At 46.7% G+C, this 16,747-nt stretch overlaps 1 protein-coding gene across 2 annotated transcripts in view; it reads left to right on the forward strand.

Moving 5' to 3' along the window:
* The first annotated feature begins 11,318 nt into the window (after positions 1-11,318).
* The window catches only part of pod1 (coronin pod1), a 164,953-nt gene continuing 159,524 nt past the window's right edge, over positions 11,319-16,747 (forward strand). Inside the window, exons 1-7 of one of the 2 annotated variants that reach the window (XM_050182768.3) lie at positions 11,319-11,405; positions 11,843-11,934; positions 12,292-12,388; positions 12,472-12,552; positions 12,626-12,696; positions 12,786-12,975; positions 14,098-14,222. In XM_050182768.3, coding sequence (XP_050038725.2) covers positions 11,872-11,934; positions 12,292-12,388; positions 12,472-12,552; positions 12,626-12,696; positions 12,786-12,975; positions 14,098-14,222 — 627 coding nt within the window. In that variant the 5' untranslated portion in view covers positions 11,319-11,405; positions 11,843-11,871. Of the gene's footprint in view, positions 11,406-11,607; positions 11,710-11,842; positions 11,935-12,291; positions 12,389-12,471; positions 12,553-12,625; positions 12,697-12,785; positions 12,976-14,097; positions 14,223-16,747 lie in introns of those variants that run through there. The other variant, XM_055073344.2, reaches the window with a different exon arrangement.

Below are 16,747 nucleotides of genomic sequence, written 5' to 3' on the forward strand. Positions count from 1 at the left end.
AAATAAGCATTGTGCAGTAAGGCATACTAAGAGTGGAAAGGGTACATAGGGTTACACTGTGCTCATTATTTTCAATTGATATAATTTGCAAGTACATCTGTGCTCATGGTAAGCTTCATTGACAAGTCTTTGTACATTAACAATTCATATTGCAGGGAAGCTTACTAAAGCACATTCGCCATTATGGAACGCGTTAACTTTCAGTGCAGGAGCACAATGCGGATTCATGCCCATGCTTTTGGCTGGACTGCACATGCTCTTTCAGAATTGATTAGTTGTTCATAAGTGCACTGGTAATTTACTCTCAACTGGAGGGCTCAAGTTGATATGGAAGCACAATTTTTATTAAGGGGACAAGATGTTGCCAAGATGGTTGCAGCACAGCTTTTTTTTTTTTTCTTCCAGGCCCCTTTTCTACTTGAAGCTTCCATTGCAGTGTTTCGAGCCTCTTTGAGCCAGCACATAGTGTATATAAAAATCTAACACTGATAGGGAACATCACCTGTGCTTTGCAGTAAGCTGTGCACAGAAGTTCATGCCTATCTATAGTAAAAAAATGTAGCATGACCAGACAAAATAAAAGAAGGGGGTGGGCTGCAGCAATACTAAAAGTTAAATGGTGCTTTATCCTTTCCCTTGAGTTTTCTGTTTTTGCGCTTTTTATTATGGATCTTCCACAGTAACCACACGAGTGCTGAACTTGAGCTTGTTGGTTTTGAGGTCTCATGGTTGTTACTAACAGAACAGTGTGATAAACGAACAAGGGCTTGGAGGCATCCATTCACCTTGCTTGTCTCATGGTGTCGCTTCATAAGCACCGCAAGTCACCAGACCAACTAGGAAGGGAGGTTTGTTGCAGTCACTTCTGAACTGTATTTCCACCAAACCAAACCAACAGTGCTCTTAATGACAACTTTTGGACAGTAGAATGCTTGCACCCAGAAAAATTGTAAGAAGGAAGCATTCAGGATGTGCAAAGTTGGCTTTTGAAGCTGGCAGCATTGTTGAAGGGGCTTTGCCTGTCTGCCGTCTTTATGGATACGCAAAGATGATTTCCTCTTTGAGAGGAATTCTTTCAGAGGTCGTTACATGGCAACAGTGCTGGGTATTTAGTAGCAGAGAAGCTTGTCTTTGCTCACTGTCAATAATCTGTTCCTTCTCCAGTGCCCCTGTGAAGTCCCTACTTTTTGGATGCAATGTGCTCTCCGTGCATGCATGCATTTTTAGCTTGTAAAGACATCTATTACCCCTTGCCTCAAGCTGGTCCTTGCTGATGTCACCCAAGAAGGCATTGGGGAGTATGGCGATGCACACTTACAAAACACTGTTGATACCAGTGAAACCAGATAAATGGGGCTACTGTTTTTTTTTTTTTGTCCACTCCATCCTTGTTAGTTACAATGAGCAGTTCTTTGTCCGAACAGAAGGTGTATGTAGTTGGTCGTGCATAGCCTGTGGACTGACTTGTTGGCGTGTTATGAGAGACCTGCCTGAGAACCTGGGCACGGTGTCTATATGTAAAAATCTTCTGGTGTGTTGCTGACTTCCTTTTCTTGTTTCACATTGTGCCTGATGAAGCCAGCAACAGGGTCAACCAGATGTTCAACAGGCTTCCCACTAGCTTTCCCAGCCTCTCCTTTACGAGTGTGGTGCTTGTAGATATCTGTCTTCTTGACCTTGCGCTGCAATTCAACCATGGCAACACCTGCTGAACCTATAGCATGCGATCAAAAAAGTGCTATACATAATGTTGCTCCAAACTCGTGACATGTGCTACGAGGCCTTGAGGAACACCCTCATTTATTTATGCCCTCATCATACCATACGAAGCTTTGCATGATAAGTGCAATGATTAACGTCTGGTTTTTCAGTGTTATTCCTGTCCAGCTTGCTGATAGCTATCCCGAGTGTTTCAAAACCAAAAAACCGCTGCCGGACAAGAAGTGCATAAAACAAGGGTCGCTATGACCACATGTCACACAAAATAAAGAAGGCCACTGAGTGTACAGGCGGTTTACATCATATCCAACAAGTTTGATTTTCCCTTTGCAAGTGAGTAAACTCAGCTTGCCCCGAAACATGGCCTGGGACAAACTATGTGCCAGATGCTGTGCCCCTGCAAAGCTGAAGATGTGTACGAGATCCTGACACCCCGCAATGGCTTCTACACTGGGCAAACAGGCTACGACGAAAACGACTGCCTTTACTAATATGCTAATAACATGAAAACGGGCAGAAATTTGGCTATTCATTGGGCCCAACTGCAGGTGCAAGCCACTCTTCAACCAGATGTGTGTTCACAGGAACTGGGGCTATACTAATGCAGATAAAAACAATGATGTTTGAAAGTAGTAGAGTTGAAGTATATTCTGCACAAGCAGTGCTACCTGTAGCACTGGTACGTTATAGCCACAATTCATGGCTGCACCACCATGCAAAGGTACTATTCTTGAATTATTAACTTCCATTATATTTATGGTGGCCATATCATCCACATTGTGTGCAATATAGTTAAATGTCAACTACGATAGCCATTCCTAATCTGAAGTGCAACAAAAGAGCAAAAATAGGCAACAAATTGTTATTCAAAAAGACAACCAGTGCACAGGATAAGTGACAAACTTCCTTTTATTGAAAAAAAAAAATGTCGTGCAAGTATGCCACCAGCAGTGGGCAGCAAACTTTCAAGCTTGGGTGACAGAGGTAAAACTTAGCAAAATGCTACACTTGCACTCAAATGTAAAACGACGTTGGACACAGAAAACAGACAGTGTACAGAATGAAAAGGCAACACTCCATCCAAGAACACACTATTGCACCACATACTTTACATGGTGTAAAATACGTTTACATGCCCTCCCCATAAACTAACTGAAACAAAAGCAAAAACATTCCTGAAAATGCAATGTGCAGAGTCTGAAACCCAGAAAGAACAAACCAAGAAAGGTTTCACCAAGTCTTTCAATGATTAAAATTGTCAATCTGTCTCGTCACTTGTTAATGAACCTGCACAGCTGAACAGGAAAGATATCCCAATAGCAGGGCCGCAGAAAATGTCGCCAAATAAATATACTTTGCTTACCAAGGATACCTCCGGTTTAGTTGTGGTCCGACTTTGCACAATAATTGTGTATAATCTTGTTTAGAATAGTTCAGCAGATAGGGAAGAAATGGCCATGAGAGCACCAGGTGTATGCATAGTCTAAGCACAAAAAACCACTGCTTTCTTACTTTTATTTTTTTCTCTACTACTATTCACGAGTATTTAAGTGCCTTAATAGCACAGCTAACATCCTACTGCAAAACACAAAATTGGGCAAGTTGTGGCATAAAGAAAATTGCAGTTTCACCCATAACGCAAAACAATGATGCAGTAGCTGGTGAAATATGCGCAGGAAGGTTGCTTCATGCGGTGTTTGTTGAAGTGAACACTTGCCAATGGAAGTCGGTAATCTCCTTTAGAGAAGTAAAATAAATACGAGTTATTTATTTGTGGAAGTTGTGCCTCCCAGTGTTGAAGTGGAAAGACTACTTTTCTTCCTCTTCTTTCATATCCGAACTTGTCCACTGGTCTCCCACAAAACAACCCTTTAGCTTCTTACTGCTGAATTTGTTTTGGTTTTCTCAAATCTATATTTGAGCTACCCATTGCTAGGTCTCGTGCTGTGCTTGAGGAAAACGAGACACCAACAGCCCCATCCAGTAAATCTGAGAAGCCAAGCACTAGAAGATTGCATCCAATCACAGTCATAACATGTCAGAAGAAAAATTAACATAGGACTGCCTTCATAAGTGGGAAGGTGATGTGTCAGAACTTGAAGGCGTGAACGCCAGCTCTATATACAGTACGCAGACATTGAGCAGGTGTTAGCCAATCATGGCACCTGTTGGCTTGATTGCGCTCTCCAGGATCAGTATTCATCACTACTCTACCTTCAGCGCAGAGTGGCTGAAATATAGAATTGTGGACTGCCAATCTTTTGATAATATGTTTGAATCCTCGCAGCACAATGAGAACTTTATTTGCAATATTCTAGCAAGAAATTTGGGAATTTCAGTGACAACACCAGTAGACATCAGAACAACCAAGGGAGTTAGCCCATAGCAGCTATTGCTGTAAAAAAAGAAGACTGGCATAAGCACAAGAATTGAGATGGGCACACTACATGCCTTTGTTCTGGTAGTGGACCACTACTTTGGTGCTACAGTTAATGATCTCGAATGAGTTCAAGGAGCAAGAATTTAGCCCAGAAAAAATATTACGCTTAACAGCTGTAACTAGTTGTATTCTTGCCTATGCAGCTTTATATAACCCTGTCCACACTTGCCTAAAGCACATGAGTGGCATCCTGAAAAAAAAGATGAGCTTTTGATATTGCTTTGGAGAAAATTCATCTGTTTCAGCCTTACAGTACATATAAATACTGCACATTTCGGTATACCTTATCACCAACTGTTAAGTCACCTTCTTAGCTCATCAGCGAATCACTCCTGCAACCAAATCTGCTGGTCCGGGTTTTACCTGCATTTCCACCTGTGCAGTTGGTAAAAGTTCTTTGGCTGTTTACTGTAACTTCATATTTCAAACATTTGGTTGCATAAGAGGCTTTGACAACACTGGCAACCCTAATGCCTGGACAGGCTTTACGAAATGCCACCAGTACCTCCTCGTTGCAGACTGTGCTCGACATTCTTCTTGGTTCGACTGACTAAGAACCCATATATCTTTCCTCCAAAGCGGCTGGTATTGGCGATGCTTTGATGCAGAAAGAGGCTATTGTCGCACTTGTCAACCTTAGGCCAGAAACCAATCTGGCACAGGTGGAAATAGTCTTGTCTTTTCCATATGGTGGTTCAGCCTCGCAAGGCATATTCCTTCAGTCAATTTGCACACTGTCAATGTGAGTGAGGCTGATCAAAGGTTGGCCATGGTGTCAGGTTTCTTGCCTGGTTTCGGTAGTGGCATCATGGCCAAGTGTTTCCACTCTGTGGGGAATTCCAATATTCCAGATTTCATTGGTTACAAGGAATAGTGCTTGCTTCCTCGTTTCGGCAAGATTCCTCAATATCTGCAAAATGACTCCATCTTTGCCATGTGCGTTTTAAGTGTTGACATGTTCGAGAGCAACAACAGGTTCTGCCATCGTAAAGAGGCTTTCCGATCCTTCCTTGGCAAGTGGTCATTAAGGTGCGTAGTACAACTCTGGTGACGATCACGCACTGAGATGTGGTCGGGGAAAGCATTTGCAGCTTGTTCCTCAAATTACTCAGATGTGCACGGAAGATTGAGCAGTGTGTTTTCAATAGTATTACAGTATTTGGTTCATCCTGTTATAGCCGAGAATGTGTCACATCTTACTGAGACCTATACATTCAAATGACACGCAGTGGTCCATACACTAGTCTCTGGCAAGTTTCTATGACAGCTTGCCTTCTCAGTCTTGTGCAGAACATTGATCAGGGTTTGTTGCATGCAGCCACAATTTAAGTACGCAGTATGCAGCTTGGCTTGCTCACCCCAAGGTTGCAGCAGGTGCTTGTCAGGGCTGGATGTTGCCCCAGTAAGCTCTAGTTCGCATGTCTCTCTTTGCAGTTTGTAAAGGATGCGTGTTGCTAGCGATTCTTCAACACCTTCACATTCTGCAGACAAGTGCATCACGGAAATGGTCCCAGCCTGAAACCCTGATTTTGTTAAAGTGGCACATTTTCACCCGTACAGCAAGCGTTATACTGGATAATGTTTGCTGCCTCTTGGGACAGAGTCGCACTGACACTCTGGATGAAAGCCCCAGTTGCCCATGCTGGTTTTAATGAAGGGTGTGGCAGTTGGGATAGTTGGTGTCATTTGTTAATTTGAGGTCTGTGGTGTCTGCTTCGTCAAGGTGGCATCCTCTTGGCCATACGTCTTTGCATCCCCAATGTGGGTGATGTGCATTGAGCTCACCTTGACTGAGCATTCTGTGCTCCGGAAAGAAATCTGAAGTTGTCAAAGCCAAGTGAAGTCGCCTCGGCTGCGGTGCCTGGTTTTGGGAGAGAGGTAGACCAATGCCAAAACGGCTTCCTTTCACTGCCTTAGCCTGCAGCACACTACCACAACTTTCTGATCATACATATGTTTATTTAAGCTGTTCTTTTCTTCCCCTAATTCAATAACAGCCAATTTTAGGAGCTGCAAATCAAGCTGACTTCAGAAGACTGCTGATTCTTTAGTTAATTCTAGTAGCTTATTGCATGGTTAGTTTTCTAGTTGGGCATGACATGCTTCGTGCTTAAAAAATGAACTGTTTAAAGAATTCTTGGAGTAATATTAGGACAGGCAACTCTAACTGAGTGATCACTTTTGTCGCTTTTGACTGCTTTTGTCGCAAAACGTAGCATCAAGCTAAGCAGATGCTTTCACGACAGCATAGCGTTCAGGTTGTATCAGTATAGAAGAAACAAAATTGGAGTTGTGAAGTTCAAAGCCTTATTTTTACAGCCTCTCTTTATACTGCTGACATTAGAGAGCTTTAGAATAGTGGACGCAAGCAGCATGCATAAACAAGAACCCTGTTTGCATATTTCTGGGAGCCATGTGGTTTGCATAACCAAGCAGCACGATTCGCTTGCATCCTCTTATCCAATACTACTATTTTTATTGTAAAGCAACCAATATCGCAGTAAGTCTGATCAACCTGCATCAATAAGCTAGAAATTTTTAAGCTCTTATGGTGTGTCGGTTGAGTGTTTAAAGCACTTCACCACACCCTTGTCCACTAGACTTGTGCTTTCCAGTATTACTTGCTAATCAACTCTTGAGGTGTTTACATTGCTTTTCTGTGCTGTAAGATTAGTTTGACAGTCCTAATAAAATTGTTATAGTGAAGGTCTGGGTTGTTGTATTGGCCATGTCGTTCTAAAACTGTTAGGTCTGACATTGTCAATGCATTTGACAACTTTAATAAGCTTCACCTCACTACGTATATGTATTGCGGTGGGACCATTCAGCACGTGAAAATAAAAATACCGGCAAATAGAGAGTTCAAGAGCACTTGAGATATTAGTAAAGCGGGCGGGGCAGCAGCTTCAGGGTAACGGGGACATCAAAGCTGGAACTAGGGCTGCCATACATCCCGTCACCGCAATACACTGTTTGCTTCATCGCATTACACAAAAGTGTTGCGGTGAAGTTATTGAAGACGCACATATACACATTCATTCGTCCCAACTTTACGCAGAACCTTGCATCCCATTGCTAAAACTAAGAGCGCGAAGCACGGGCAGAGATGCAGCTGAACATAACGGCACAGTATTAAGCTCCACCTTACCCTGTTTATCGTGCCCTTAGTGCCGATAATATTAAAGATCTACTCTGCATTTTAGTTCGTGGAATTCTGGAAGACCATGTGATGTCACTAAAGCTCCGTTATGTTCACAGCACTATGCGATAACTGTCGTAAAGCCCACAATAAAAGTAAATCACATGAAGTCACGGATGGCGCAGTAGCTCTGAACACGATTGAAAACATGCGCTGCCCCATTTCAAGGACGCATGAACAGTTGTGAGCAAACACCACCTTAACCATTATATTACTTACGTAACGTAAGTCGGCGAAGAACACGTACAATACCTCCGCCTACGACGCCCGTCAAGTAAAGGTGCATGTACGATGTGATGACGCTGCTGCACAGCGCCGGTTCGCAAATTGCATTGCCGAGGCGCTACGCCACTTAATATTTCGATCGTAAGCACCACTGAATTTTTCAGAGATACGGGTCTCACACCACCAGAGTTCACCGAGACCCAAAGCCGACATGCCACACCACTACTACTACACGACAAATACTGAACCCGCTGCGGAGACGTCATACGACCAGTGGTCGGCATGGGCCGAAGATTCAACGCGCCACGGCATCACTTGGCGCCATATCATCGCGCCTTCTCAAAAGTCCCTAAACGATCCTGTCCCTAGGCACCTAGGATCAGGTCACGTGAGGTGAGTGAGTGAGTGAGTGAATAAACTTTATTGTAGGTCCGGCGAGGACGCGAACTCGTCGCGCACCCGGCTAGTCCCACGTCGGGACCGGCAGGTCTAGCCCACCGGCCCGGTCGCGGGCACGCCGGACGGCCAGGATTTGCTTTTCTAGAGCGGGGCTACGCAAAAGCGAGTCCCACTCCTCCTTGATGAACTTGGGGTATGTCGACCCGCACTCCCAGAGCATGTGAGGTAGAGTGGAGGTCTGGCCGCAGGACGGGCAGGCGTCGTCGCGATACACGTCGGGGTAAGCCTCGTGGAGAGCGGACAGACACGGATATGTGCTGGTCTGTAGGAGCCTAAGTGAAACGGCTTGCGCCCTATTCAACTTGGGGTGAGGGGGTGGAAAGACCCTTCTGGACATGTAGAAATATTTAATAATCTCATTGTGAGTAGCGGGAGCGTCCCTGTGACCGTAGAGAGGAGGGGAGTCAGTGCTCCTTATAGAGGAAGCGCGGTCGGTGAGGTCACGCGCAGCCTCGTGGGCAGACTCATTGAGGTTCGGGGGAGCACCCTCGACCGATCCTACGTGAGCGGGAAACCAGTGAATTGAATGGTTTGTGAGAGCATGTGGACTCGAGCCGCTAAGAAGACGAACAGCTTCCTTGGCGATGCAACCCTTTTGAAAAGCCCTAACTGCCGTTTTGGAATCACTATAAATTTCGGACCCACGACCGTCTAGCAGGGCGAGGGCGATGGCGACTTGCTCGGCGACTCCGGGGTCTGAAGTGCGAATTGAGGCGCTATTGGAAATGTTGCCGCCCGAGTCGACCACAACGACGGCAAAGGTCTTCCCGTCACTGTACTCCGCAGCGTCGACGAAGCTTGCGCTAATGTCGTGTCGCTTGATCTGTTTGAGGATGGCGGCTGCTCTGGCCTTGCGTCTGCCCTCGTTGTGGACGGGATGGACGTTTCGGGGCACAGGGGCGACTTCGAACTTGTCTCGAATGCACCTAGGGATCGGGGTACTGACCATCGGGAATCCCACAGGGTGGTAACCCAGCTCTTCGAGGATGCGTTTACCTGCTGCTGTGGTGCCCAGGCGAGTGAGTTGCGCGCGTTCTTGGGCTTCGGCAATCTCCTCGGCGGTGTTATGTACCCCCAGCTTCAAGAGATCCTCGGTATGGGTCCTGATGGGTAGCCCGAGAGCCCTCTTGACTATTTTGCGGATAAGAACATTGAGCTTGTCTCGCTCCGCTCTGAGCCAGTTGTGCATAGAAATCGTGTACGTGAGGTGGCAGAGTACGAAGGCATTGATCAGCCTGAGAAGATTGCTTTCCTTCATGCCTCGATGCCGGTTTGCGATTCTGCGAACGAGGCGGAAAGCGTTGTCCGTCTTCGCGATAATCTTGCGGAGAGCAGTTCCGTTTCCGCCGTTGTATTCGACAAACATGCCCAGGACCCGAATAACGTCGACCCTGGGTATCACCCCCCGTCACAAGTGCGAAGTCTGATGCTGCTTTCAGAGACTGGCTTCCAATCTTTGGGTCTGCCTCCCTTCTCTTTTCTGTAAAGTAGCAGCTCCGACTTGGCGGGGGAGCATCGAAGTCCGGTGGGGCGGAGATACTCCTCGATCACGTCAATCGCCTCCTGCATGGCTTCTTCGACTCTGCCCTCGCAGCCGCGGGAGCACCATATGGTGATGTCATCGGCGTAAATGGTGTGCTTGACGTTCTCGACGCGCGCCAACCTCTCGGAAAGACCAATCATACAGATGTTAAACAATGTTGGGGAGATGACGGCGCCCTGAGGAGTGCCCCGCCCTCCGAGGGGCACATCTTCGGAGCGGAAGTCTCCAATGCGAAGCTTGGCCTTCCTGTCAGTCAGAAAAGAGCTGACGTAGTTGTGGAATCTGGAACCCAGACCCAGGTCTGAAATGGTCTTGACGATGAAGGTGTGGAGCACGTTGTCGAAAGCCTTCTCGAGGTCCAGACCCAGCAGAGCCTTGACGTCTCTGGAACGGCCATCCACAATCTGATGCTTGATTAGTTTCATGGCATCCTGCGTTGAGAGTCCGGCGCGGAAGCCGATCATGTTGTACGTGTAAACCTCGTTGTCTTCGAGGTACCCGTTAAGCCTGTTGAGGACGACGCGCTCCATGACCTTGCCGACGCAGGAGGTTAGAGAAATCGGCCTGAGGTTCTCGATGTTCGGGGCCTTGCCGGGCTTGGGAATGAGCACCGTGCAGGCCATCTTCCATTCTGCAGGAACAACGCCGCTATTCCAGGACTCGTTGATTTTGTCGGTCAGGAAGACGATCGACGTGTCCTCGAGGTTTCTCAACATTCTGTTGGTGACTCCGTCTGGACCCGGCGCAGACTTGCGGTTGAGCGCGAAGATGGCCTGTCTAACCTCGGCAATGGAGAAGTCTTCGTCGAGCTCGGGGCGTGGAGGGCCTCGGTAGTCTGGGAGTTGGGTCACTGGATCTCCGTCGCGACGGACGGGCAAGTACCTCTGTACCAGTTTTGCGACGAGCTCATCGACCGTGTGAGACCTGGTGGCCTCGTGAAGGGCCCTGGCCAACGTGAGGGATTTTTGCACGACATTTAGGCGCACGCCTGCTTCTGTGATTGCTTATCCCCGCGCGGTCCGTGTGCCTTGGTCCCCAACTGCTGTATTTTTTAATTGTATCCTACTATAGTCTTTGTAAGTAAACCATGCATGAAGTAAAAAATATAAATTCAGAGAACAACTTCAGCGAGCCCACCTGCAGCATTCACCGCAGAATCCAGCGATGTCACTTATATTATAAGCCGCCGCGTAGAACGTCATGCATGAAAGAAAACAATGCTTAATTTTCTTAATATTAAGTCAAATAAAGTATGCCTGTAGGAGAAGCCTTGAGACCGGTAGCAATGCGTGCAACGGGTGTCGATGCAGGCCCGGCATTATAATCGATCGAAACCATGACGTCATAGCCAAGGGTACGTGATGCCAATGCCTCCTTTACTAGATGCCTGCCGCGTGAGCCGAGAAGCTGGTTCCTGCCCCTCTCCTCTTTACTCTTCCCCACCCGGGTCAACCCGGGTCGGCTGCGAGCGCTAGCCGCGGTGGCCGCTGCAAACCTAAATTACGTAGCCCTGCCTCCGAGATTTTAGCGGCGTCTGTTGCGATACCGGAGGCAGGACCCGCGGTCTCTCGTCAAGCCATTGGTCGAGCGCGTGCCAGCCTAGTAATCGTCACTTCCTCCGCAACAGGAAGTGGGTCGGCTGCGAGCGCCGTCTCTCCGCGACTACCCTGAACTACGGGAACCTCCGCTCCAATGGGAAGACTAGCGACACGGCAGGCATCTAGTAAAGGAGGCATTGGTGACGCCTTATCCCACGTGACGAACTGGGAGGCGTCGTTTCTTCGCTGAAGTAAACTTGAGAGCAGAGGAGTCAGCACGACGTATGTATTTGTTTCTTGGCGTTTCTCCTAAGCTTTGCGGAAGGGTCTAGGGGACGATCGACCCGACTTTTGCATGCGGTGCGCGATCGGACGTATTTGTGTCTAGCAGCGAGCGCCAGGTCTGGACAGAACAACGTCAAATGATCTGTCAACTGAGGCCACCGATGCAGTAGCAGCCGGTGCTGCTGACAGGTTCGGGAATGTGTCGTCAGCTATGTTATGAAGCTTGATTGTGCCATACTGGCCGTGAACATCGTTGAACGGTGCCAAACAGTATGCACGAAGTGTAATCGGAGCGTGAATTGTGTGTAGTGGTTATTGGCTATGTCGGATGTGTCCATTTCGTTGGCTCACGTCGGCCAGTTCCTTTGTTGAGACATCGCCCTTGAGCTGGGCTGGGCGTCTGCATTCTTGTTTGTTATTTTTTTTCTTCCCAGAAATACTCAGTTTATGCACCGAGCGTTCTATGTATCGCTTCAAGAGCTCCAAGTACAAAAATGCCACACCTAAGGTCCCAAAGAAAGGCGAGGTGAGTCTGCTCTGTCAATCGTCACCTTTGCGTGTGTTGTCTAGCGTGGTGTTTTCACAGGTCGCGTTCTGCTGCTTTTGCAGTGGCAGATCAGCCTCTGTGATGTTCCGCTACCACCAAGGCAATTGCTAGAGCGTGTTTGCGTAATTAAATAGTCGTAGTACTCATTCGGTCACCGAGTGAATCACGGTGCCCCTGTGCTGCCGGCTTCGTAGCAATGCTCATTATGGAAAGCGAGCCGCCGGTTTCGATTTACGCCCGGGATGCCGCAGGTGCACCGTGTCTAAAGGAATGTTTCATTGCGCAACTTTTCGCGTGTAGATAGTTTAGAGAGAATAACGAATCTTTTCATTTCAGGGTTGGGTTCTTGATATATCTGTCGGCGCACCGCAGTCGTTCGGGAACCACATAAAGGCGAGCGCTTTGCACAAGGTCTTCAGTGTGGATAACCGAGGTTGGTATTTGCGCATCCTTTGATTCTGGAACAGGCTGAAAAAATTTTTAAGGTTCCGAGTTCTCATTGTTGGCGTTATTCAGGCGGCGGCAGCCTGGGCGTCTTGCCGCTTGATGACACGGGGAAAAAGAGCAAGAACTGCCCTCTACTTCACGCACATTCCGGTGCGTACCTTCTTTCCAGCTCCATGTTTCGAACTTTGTCGTTTCTAAATCTTCTGACCCTCATACTTCCCAGAATTCATAACCGACTTCGAATTTTGTCCGTACGATGACGGTCTTCTGGCTACCTGCTCTCACGACGCCACTGTAAGCTGCTGTTCTCCTTCAGATGCAGAGCATGGTCTACGCACTGTTTTACTTTAGTCTCGAGCTTCAACTAGAGCTTTCTTCTTCAGATCAAAATATGGAGGATTCCGGACGGCGGAATTGTGCCCAACTTGCCCCAAAATCCTGAGCTTGTGCTTCAACCGGGCAAATCTCGCATCGAGAACTTGTCTTTTAACCCAGCTGTGGACTGCCTCCTGGCTTCAGCCACAGATAGTGCTCTTCAGATCTGGGACCTAGTCAACCATTCTGAGCTTGGCAGTGAGTATGCAGTGCAGAAACTCTTCTTGCAGCAGTTATATCCTCTAATGCATGCACTTGGGACATTTTTTTTTTTTTTTTTGTAGGAACGTAAAATTGCCAATGGGCTCGAAGTTGAATTGTAAACCCGCTTTTTTTTTTGTAGAAGTTGTGAACAAGGGGAATAAAAGGTGTACTTCTAGTACAAAGTGCATTGAACTGCAGCATAAGTGTCTCACCAGATGTCACTTCCGGTAATGCCAGCATAAGGTCCCTAAATAAATAGGCTTCAAGGTAGCACCATTCTTTCATCTGGCCGCTGCCCTTTTCATCTTCGTGCGTTCCTGCCATTGTCTGTGTGTGATTGGCGTAGTGCAATTGTGTTGTCTTTCCCTGTGCCTGCACTGATCACCAGTGGCCCAAACTGTTCCAAAGCTTTTTCACATAGCATGGTTTATGCCTACATTTACATGAATAATGATTTACTACACAGAATATAGTTTCAAAATGAGTATTGATTATAAATTTACTATGACACAGACGAAAAGCTACTTGTCTCTGCATGTGTGTTCAGAGGCTTGGGATGTTTGGGTGCATTAGTGGCGCTTTATGGAGGAAGAGGGCAGTGTGAAAAAGGTAACGGTGGGGCTAGCCTGAAACTTATCTGTGGACCTTGTGCCAGCACATACAATCCCATCTTGTTACGTGCAAGAGGAAGGAAGGAAGGAAGGAAAACTTTATTTGGTCCTGCAAGTAGTGATAATTAATCACTAAGCGGGCCGCTCCCACGTCGGGACCGGAAGGCAGTCTGAACTTATCCATAGAAGGCACGTGTATAACGTAACAATATTTATAAACCTTGTTTTACTTGGGAAAAGACGGGGAATCCGGGAGATGGCAATTCAAGGCGATGAGCAAAACGTGAACAAGGTGAATGCAGGAGCCAACGTTTCGACAAGTGGACTTGTCTTCTTCAAGGCGACATATGTCGCCTTGAAGAAGACAAGTCCACTTGTCGAAACGTTGGCTCCTGCATTCACCTTGTTCACGTTTTGCTCATCGCCTTGTTTTACTTGGGTAGTTGCTTCCAGTCTTTCTGAAACTGTTTCTCAGATTAGCTGTTGTGCACCCTCTGTCACCCAGCCAACTTGAAACACGATGAGCTGATACAGAGCCTGAGCTGGCGAGGTGATGGCAACCAACTTGTGAGCTCTGGCAGAGACAGAAAGCTGAGAGTCTGGGACCCCAGGACACCGAGCAATTTACTTGTAAGTATGGGCAGAAGGACACTTGTTGCTGAGAGGGCCTCCTTCACTGGACCTTCTCGGAAATTTTGGTCATAGTACACTAGGAGCTGTAGACTGTTATTCAAAAAGCGTTCTACGACAATATTTAAAAAAAAATGGATTAGTAGTAGTTGACATAAGTAAAGCAGTGGCGCAAGCAGGTGAGCCATTGACTCAACCAGTGCCTCCCATTCCTCCTTCCATTCAAGCCAAAGGTGCATGTCCCTTTTTCCTTCATGACCCTGCCTTTTCTTGCTTTGTGTTGAATTTCCAAAGGTGGTCCTGTGGGCTTAGTGTTCCATAGGAGTTCACACGCCTACTTGTGCGATGCAAATTGTATGCATGTGATGTGGAAGCACTACACGTGCCCTGAATGACTCGCTTGAGAAAAAGAGCACACAGATTTTTCTTTGAATATTTAGCTGTTTTTGCAGCATGCGACAGTGTGATACTTTGCCGACATTGTCATGACTGTGTGATCTATGTGCTGAGCCGGTCCGTTTGCAGTGCACAAATTTCATTAGGGCCCCTTTGAGGACACCGTACCTTCCACCTCTCTTGAATTTTCAACATTTATGAATTTAAGCTCCTTTTGTGAACTTGCGAATATTGCGTCACGTTTTACGAAACATAAATTCTGTTCACTCTATGATCTCAAAACTTTCCTTCGAAAGCCTTCTGATGATGAAAGGAGATCACAAGGTATTTGCTTCAAACGAGTTTATACAGTCGATCACGGAAATATAGAATTATTGTCTATATCAAACAGTTGTAAAATCCCCTTTAAAATACCCATGCAAAAGTATAGTAATGTACTATGTGTACATTGAACTCCCGTTCACTGCCACATTTGATAAATCGAAGCCTGCACTGTGCCGCACCCCTGCAAGTGTGCTTTTCCTAACAGTGAAGTGACCACTTGATGAATTGTTGGAAATTTTAAAATTCTGACAAGTTTGAAACTGCACTGTTATGACAAATGCTGTAAAATAATACTAGATTGAATTTAAAGGGCAGTACATGCCGCGGAGGAAAAATGGGCAGGATGCTCTTAGTCTTGCTTGCGACAAAGAAAGACGTGCACCGACCAAGTAAAACTTATTAAAAGACAACACGTCTCGGCTTCCATACAGAAGCCTTGTTCACAATTAGGTGAAAAAGGTTGAAGTGCCTGTTTAGTCTTGCTTGCTGCGCATATGGACGTCTCGTGCAAACTGCTGCCATTTGTTATCAGCAAGAGCAGATCACCACTGTGCTTCAAGAACACGAAAGGCCTCCCTGTCTGATACGCGTTCCACGAGAAAGTATGGATGACACTCGATCTTTTCACTGAGTGGTGCCAGGCATGGGATGTTGAACTGGAGATGCTGTGTTGCCAGGCCTATCTTCCTGTAAACAAATTAAGGCTTTCCGTGAACGGCATTCTATGATTTCGTGAGCGGCCAAAACGAATCTGACTGCAACTTCCACTTGGATTTATCTATACATTACAGCTTGAATTTAAAGGGCCCCTGAAACGGTTCGGACAAATTTTGTAAACACGTAGGGTACAGCTAAAGTTAATCATTCGTACCACAATTTGTGAGAAGCATCTCACATTAAGAGAGCTACGGACGATTACAAGTTACCCACCTTTATAACCATGCATTTTCTCCTCGACTTGTTTGCCGAGTGATTGGGACTAAGCTTCACCTTCACTGGCTCTGCGTCATGATGGCACGTTGTGCCGTCTACATCCGGTTACCCAGAAGCAAGCGCGCGAAGCCCCTCCAACCTCTCTACCAGCTGCTTGGCAGGCGACCCCAAGCGAGAGCTATCGAAGCAGCATGTGTTGCAAGCATTCTGTCGCAGCGCGAAACGTGTCTAGTATATCGGTAACCACAGGTGAGCTGGTCGTTTCGACGGATGGGTGGAGGCGTAAACTCAAGCTGATGAAAAAACTTCAGCATAGACATACGTGAGCGGCCTGATCGGTCTGCACGGTCCACCACCTGGTGGCGCAGAGCTTAACCAGCCAAACAAAGAGCTAATATTGCTCTAACCAAGTGTAAAACATTTGAAACATTTAGAAAATGTGTTAACAATTACGCTCCTGCAAAAAATTTGCACCAGCAGCAAAGAAGAATACACTTTGTTACTGCTACTGTGTTTGGTTGAGCTCTGTGCCACCAGCTGGCTGCATCTTGCAGACCACTCACGTTTGTGCCTCTGCTCATCCTGTGAGCAAATGGCCAGGCCCAATCCCCTTGCACTTGTGTTTACCTGAATACTGGACTTGTGAAACTATATTGTGGTAATAATCCTCGGGTGTAAAGTGACAAGAGGTAGGGGGTGCATATAAGGAAAAGGTAATGTGAGAAGGCAAGCAAACGCTACTAATATAGAAACAACAGTGGTTACGGGCAAATGGGATAAATTTAAGTTCAAGGTATGGTACAGTATGTTTCAGCTATTTCTGGAAAATAAACACTATGCAAATTTGTCAAGCGAACAACTTACGCAGGGCG

This window comes from Dermacentor andersoni, chromosome 4 (assembly GCF_023375885.2).
Source record: "Dermacentor andersoni chromosome 4, qqDerAnde1_hic_scaffold, whole genome shotgun sequence".
Taxonomy (NCBI): domain Eukaryota; kingdom Metazoa; phylum Arthropoda; class Arachnida; order Ixodida; family Ixodidae; genus Dermacentor; species Dermacentor andersoni.